The sequence below is a fragment of the Rhopilema esculentum genome, unplaced genomic scaffold (assembly GCF_057945365.1).
Source record: "Rhopilema esculentum isolate cy_ngs unplaced genomic scaffold, ASM5794536v1 HiC_scaffold_24, whole genome shotgun sequence".
Lineage (NCBI taxonomy): Eukaryota > Metazoa > Cnidaria > Scyphozoa > Rhizostomeae > Rhizostomatidae > Rhopilema > Rhopilema esculentum.
Genome location: NW_028300835.1, coordinates 334346 through 341118, shown reverse-complemented (window position 1 = coordinate 341118; position 6773 = coordinate 334346). Strand labels below are relative to the sequence as shown.

General features: G+C 35.4%; 1 protein-coding gene across 3 annotated transcripts in view; it reads left to right on the top strand.

Annotated features, from left to right (window-relative positions):
* The first annotated feature begins 1374 nt into the window (after positions 1-1374).
* The window catches only part of LOC148957470 (uS5 assembly chaperone PDCD2L-like), a 49735-nt gene continuing 44336 nt past the window's right edge, over positions 1375-6773 (top strand). Inside the window, exons 1-5 of one of the 3 annotated variants that reach the window (XM_089115295.1) lie at positions 1416-1718; positions 2079-2245; positions 2659-2722; positions 3481-3536; positions 3838-6673. In XM_089115295.1, coding sequence (XP_088971421.1) covers positions 1620-1718; positions 2079-2245; positions 2659-2722; positions 3481-3536; positions 3838-4630 — 1179 coding nt within the window. In that variant the 5' untranslated portion in view covers positions 1416-1619 and the 3' untranslated portion in view covers positions 4631-6673. Of the gene's footprint in view, positions 1719-2078; positions 2246-2658; positions 2723-3480; positions 3537-3837; positions 6674-6773 lie in introns of those variants that run through there. The other 2 variants (XM_089115296.1, XM_089115297.1) reach the window with 2 other exon arrangements.

The window sequence follows — 6773 nt, the reverse complement described above, 5'->3', positions numbered from 1 at the left end:
GTAAAATTTCTTTTTCCAATAATTTGAACGTTTTATAGTCCAGAGTTGAAATTTACGGCAAGCCTAAAAACTCAGCCTTCCTTGTTCTATCTAGGATGAAACTTTTATCCGCAAAGTCCCACATCAGTATCGCATGTTCTTTATTGTTGCAGATTACACGCCACTGAAGTTAAAATGTTCAGCCCTGGGGTGTAAAGTTTGGCTATAATGAAAATTTTCATGTAATGGTGAAATTTGCGCCTTGGTTATGTGAAAATCCTTAGTAATGAGGCCATTAGTTTGCTTTCGTACGTACTGACAAGAAATCGTATCCAAACAGAATCTGATAGGACTAAGTGGCTTTCGTATTTTGATTGGCCGTTGCTTATTGGCAGACACTTTAGCCAATCAGAATCACTTTGGGAATACTGAGGTCAGCACAATCAGCAAGAGCATGAAATTTGTAAATCTACGACAGGCTTTGTTATCCACCTGCTGGTGTTTTTTGTTTTAGCTTTTATGATAATCTTCTTTAACAAAACATTTTTTCCATTTTATGTTGATGTTTTATCGAATTGCTTTTAACGTGCTATGTTAGTATTTTTTAATTCGAACTTAATCTGAACAACTTTGTCGGTTTTTCAACTTAAGTTGTAAAAATAGTCAAAGACCTTCTAGGGGTTTTGTTGTCGATTGTTTTGATATTGAAATAGATTTCCCTCAATACTGGGTATTCAGACGTTGATTCTTCGTTTTAATAGCAAATCTATGGAAATACTTGTTTTACAGTTTTAATAAGTGGTGATTTCTAAGTGGGAGGGGGGGGGGGCAACCCTATCTTATGAAATGTCCCCTGGAGCCCCTTTTGTTAATTTATTTAGAAATCATCCCTGGTAAAATACATCGGTATTTGCATATCGAGCTGTATCGCGAACAATAGGGTGAAGCACTTTAAAAGCTGTTGTCTTTTGATGTTCCCTTAAAACCCCCAACCATTTTATTTGAAATTTAGCAAAAGTAGAAAAGAAAATCCCTCGGAATAAAGTTAGTTCAAATGTATTTAAATAATCGCGTCATTCTTTATACATTTGTAAGGGAGGCTGTTTTGCTGCCTTTGTTTGACTTTAGTTTTATTGACTTCAGTTTAGGATATATTTTGCTCTTGTATCGATAAGAACTATATTTGTGGTGTTTATATTGCTTTGTGAGATATTGTTAAAACCAACCAATAGATTTTCAAATCAAGCTTCTATCATGCTAGTCATTTCCTTCTGTGCTCTATCTCTGTGTTCTCAACTTTGTTGGCAAATATCGGCATCGCTGATTGATCTAACACTTAACAGTTTCAAAGAGACAAGCTAACATCTGTGTTATTTCGTATCCTTGAATTCACGAATAAGGTTGACTGTTGTGTTTGGAAATGAATCTTGATATTCCAATGTATATGATCTTAAATCTATCCCTGAATAAACATTGAAACTTAATTCTAATCATACATTATCAGTTTCAGTTTTTATATTTCAAAATCATCACCATCAAAGGCACACATTTTCGTTATAAAACTACACTATCGGAATATCTGTATTTACAAGAAGCAATAGCCTCGGTTTCACTTTGCGCACGTGCACTTCAGTTTCAACATGGCGGAGCGAGTTTTGCTTGGCGTTGCTGACAGTCTTCTTACAGAAGTTGAAGATGCGTCACTGACATGGTCTGTCAATAAATTGGGTGGTGTACCTGTGAGCCAGATAAAGTTCCTTCAGATATATTTTTACCGTTTAACTGTCAAAAAGACTCGTTAAAATCACTGAACTGAACTACTGTTTAATTCGAACTCCAACTTGTAACTACACCAATAATGACGACATACACAACACAAAATCTTTACCCAACAGCATAAATAAAATATTTGATATTTTCCATGTTTCTGGCTTGTGTAAAATGTTGTGATAAATATTCTAGGAGAATAGACACCTTTTCTGGAAAGACCAACTAAAACTCTTGTCAAAAAGAATGTCTATTCTTTTATTGCCTTATTTATTACCACTATTATTGGACCTTCTCATTTTATTTACGGTGTCTATCAATTTTCATTTCAGAACTGGATGCAAGACTGTCTCCCTAGCCAATATCCAACCTGTAATATTTGTAACTCTTTGCTTTACCATGTTGTCCAAATTTACTGTCCTCTTGAGGGCTCAGATTATCACAGAACATTGAATGTGTTTGATTGTCTTCAAAGAAAATGTTCTCCAAATCCTGGAAGGTATGCTTTTTTTAACTTTGCCTATCAATGATTAGAAAGGAATTATGAGGTATCAATAAAATTTTACAAATCCTCATTTTTGTAAATATTTTATTTTCAATTTCTTGATCTTCTGTCAATAAGATCGGTTGATTTTTAATTGTGCTAATACATTCCAAAAAGTTGCATAACAAGTTACTGTAATACCTTAACTACACATTACTTAACCAAAGGCTTTGAGTACATTTTTATCACCAGCAAGGAGACTTTTTCTAGGTTCCTCAAAGGAATGGCAGAGCCGCAGAAAGGGATAACCTCCCTTTTTCCCACACTTGAACCTATTAAGGCTCTTTCCAGCTTTGGGATTTTCACATCAGTTCACTTCAAATGTTGCAATGTTGTCATGAAATTATGTTTCTGTCATACAATTGTAGCTGGAAAGTATGGAGGAGTCAGTCCCTTGCAAACCAAGAATCAAACAATAAACAGAACACGCAGGTAAGCATTTTTTTCACCAAAACTGTTCCATTGAATTTGTCACTAATGGTATTTATAACATTCAATAGCTTTTGTTTGTATTTAGACTGAGCATTAGCAGGTAACAATTTTTTGAGGCTACACTTCTTTTCTAATAAAGGTGTGAAATAATTGGTAGGAGGTTGTATTTGATTGTCCAAGGAAGGTGAAATTTGGTTTGTTCCTGGGGATGAAGGGAACTATCAATTGTGTCACTTTTTGGCTGGGAAAATTTTGTATTTTTTTAAAATGTTCCTAGAGCCAAACATATTGGAGATGCTCAATTTTATTGTTGTTCAGAGAATTTTAAGTTTCATTTTATAAAAATTCCTTTTCAGTTGTTTCAGTTGCATTTATAAATTGCTGTCACGTGTTTAGCACATATGTAGTATTTGTATCAATGGAGTCTTTGTCACTTATTAGACAGAGAAAAATGGCTGATAAGATGCTGTTGCTTTTCGGAAAGTTCTTCAATGTTTGCACCTTGCAAACCAAGAAAGACTTTTAATTGATATGACCAAACATTGATCTAATTTAATTGTTCCAAAGCTCTCAGACAATTTGTTGTTTTCTTTACAAAGAACTGAATGCTGAAAATTATTCTCGATTTTCTATTTGGACACATTTTGAAGATTTCATCTACTTTTCTCATTTTAAGAATATTTTAATGACACTGTTCCGTGAGATTTTAGATATGTTAGTGATGCATATAAAATAGTAAAATTCTCTTTTGAATGCAGGAAACTAAAAATTATGTCAAGGAAAGTTGGTGCGACGACACAGACAATTGGGGAAGGTAGGTTTTATTATGTTGGTATTGAGTGCCTGCAGAATTGGCCCCTTTGATAGTATGAATCTTTGAACGGTTCTTAACGTAGTTAAAATCAAATTTCGTGAATTTCTTTTGTGACACAGTGGTCAATGTCTTCGGAAGGGATCATCGTATTTTTGAGAACCAGTTCTTAATAGGGCTGGTCAAGTACAGGTGGATCCGTGAATTTGTTTCAAAAATGGCGGGGGGGGGGGGGCAATTGCAATACATACTATTTTGAATTTTAAGAGCTCTTTGGAATCCCCTTTGCTTTTTCTTTTCGAAGTGACGATAACAGTGAAATGAATACAATTACCACTACCCTCGGGGAGGTTGGAATGGAAGAAAATCAGGCCAGGAGTCAACTGAGAGAAAACGAGGGAGAAAGGGAGGATGGGAACCAAGTAGAAAACGCGGAACAAGATGAACGAAATCTTTCTAAGAGTGTTCCGAAATTCGCTGCTATGTACATTCATGTCCTAGAGGAGCCGGATTCCTTTTCTGATAGCGCACTTGAATATGAGAAAAGTTTACTAAAAGTGTACGAAGAACGGGAGGGCGCTCTGTCCGACATGGAAACGACCACAAAATCAGGGGAAAAGTACGAGAAAAACCCCGTTGTTGGAGGAGATAAAACGCTCCATAAGTTTTTAAAGAGATTACGAAGATGCAGAGAGCAGTGTCTTAGGTATAATTGGAATGGAAGACCTGTTTTGCTTACGGATAATGTCCTGCAGAACCAGAGCTTGGGAAGTGTCCCCCCAAGTGTCCCCGCTTGTTTGCATTGCGGGTCAGAGCGCGTTTTTGAGTTGCAGCTAATGCCAGCGCTTTCCTCGATTTTGAAAAAATACGATATTGGTGTCAAGGGAAGAAGCACAGGTCAAGATGATGGTCAGGAAGCTGCCAGTCTACCAACGGAAGAGATGGACCAAGAAAGGCTTGATTTTGGTACTGTTTACATATATACGTGCAGCAATTCGTGTATAAAGACTGACGGAGACTACGCTGTACCAATTGAAGAATACATTGTTGCTTGTCCCTATCCAGATTCAGATTTACTCGATGCTAAATATTCTTGATTAATTTTCCTGCAATGCAGTGCTTAATAAATTTCTATAGATCGTATAATAAGGGGCCTAGGCTATTGAAATTGAAGTATTATGGGTAACGCCAGCTTCCACATTGATCCTTACGGCAGTTGACAAAAATTTGAAGTCTCTTTGAAACATCTGAAGCAAACAATTTGAAGACTCAATTTGCTTTCTTTTCAGTACATTTTATTCCAAGTAGCAACACGTTGTTCCTGTTCCCTGTGTACTTGGCTCCTTCAATGTAGCCTTTTATGAGAACATTAACCGCACCTCCTTGCCTATTTGATTTTCAATACGACAACATGTAACTTCAAAATGTAATTCCAACATATCAGTTATTATTAGCGAAATCGTGATGGAATTTCGCACGGAATAAAGTGGTACCAACCTGTAACGTGTAACTGACGTTTTCCAAAGCAGATGTGAGGGATACGCAGTAAAAATTGCAGCAATCTGTTCGTGTCAAAAATTTCGGGATTTCGTCCATCTTCAAGTTCTATGAAAAGCCTGTCTTCCAGATAAATTATCACAGATATTTCACAGCTTTTTTGTTATCACCCCTTTGATTTTTTTTGTATTTGATGCTGGTTTAGCTTTTAGACAGTATAAAAACGCGTTTGAACATAAAAGTGAAAATAACTTTGAACAGAAAAACTAATTTTTTTTAAAAAAGAAAATCCACCAAAGAAAGTGTTATTGGCTTACTGTTTTCATCGTATCATTTTCGTATGAAAAAGGAGGTTTTTTCGTTTCTGAGTGAAGAGGGGAAGAAAGTAATTGCAGAACATCCACAAGATAATGTTAGTACTTAAGTTGGAAACACTAGAAAATATTATGATATTTTATCTGAAAATTCATGAAACTCTTAGCTCAATGAAATGGTATTTTATTTCTATCATTTGTAGCTTTCAATCAGCGACATATAATTTTAATTGGTTTTTTTAAATAAATTATAATATTTATGAAACAGCCATAATAACAATAACGAAATGCAAGTACCATTAATTAGAAGTTGATCGTAAATCGAATAGCATTTTGACCAAAATATTCTTAGATATATGTATAATTTTGAAAGATAGGTAAAAATGCTTAAACTGAAGAGCTGCATTCCAAGGAACCTTTTTGGGTTTTCTAAAATTACTCACAGCAACACATACAGAGGGTGAATGCTTTAATTGGAGCTCACACCATTTCAATGTAAAGCCATGTCCAAACACGATTCACTAAGACTCCGCAAACAGGATATCTTATCCAAAAAATACAGTATCATACCGTATTGGTCTTCTGCATTCACGGAAACACTGATGAATGCCATATATGAAGGCCCTGCTCAGTATGGTATGAAGCAAAAGCAGTATCGTGTAGACTACAGAATTCGATACGATTTGGAATCGGGGGCAAAACGGGGGCTTTTTTGCATTCGTTGGATTACACGGAACAGTAACAACCCGCATATAAGTAGCTCATTTTTTCAGATCAGACCGTGTAGATTCTTATAAAAGGCATTTATTTTGAAACAAAGGATAACGTGTTTCGTATATAAATCATTTTTCTATGAACTAAATAAATGCTGGACAAGCCTTGAAAGTAATGCCAATGCCAAAAAGTAACAAGTTTTGAAGGGCCAATTCAATAAGTTGAAAGCTAAATTGTTTCTGGAAAACTGCTTCTTGCATTCCATTTTATTCTACATTTTAAATAAGCACTTTTAAGAAGCTTGAAAAAACCAGGCTAAAAATAATGTTATATTTTGGTATATAACTTTTACAAAGTTAGCCTGCAGTTTCTTATATGTGAATTTGTTATTATAATGTGCAGGTTTTTACTATAGGTAAGCGTCTTCATTTCATACCATAAATATCAGCGTCTCCTTCCGCATCGAAGGTCATGAGATCGCACCGTATTTTCCTCAAACAGTTCCTGTAAACGCGGCCTAAACGTACTCTACGGGTTGCTTAGTATTTTCAGCTTGTCCTCCAAATAAAGAAGCTATGTTAGTGTATTCTTATGTCAACATAGCTAGCGTGTCCTTGTGTTTGCATTGTTTCTTATTATGTTTTCATTTCCAAGCAATGTCCTGAGCAAATACAGTATGAAAGACCTTCCAAGAAATAACGTGGGTAATGATTAT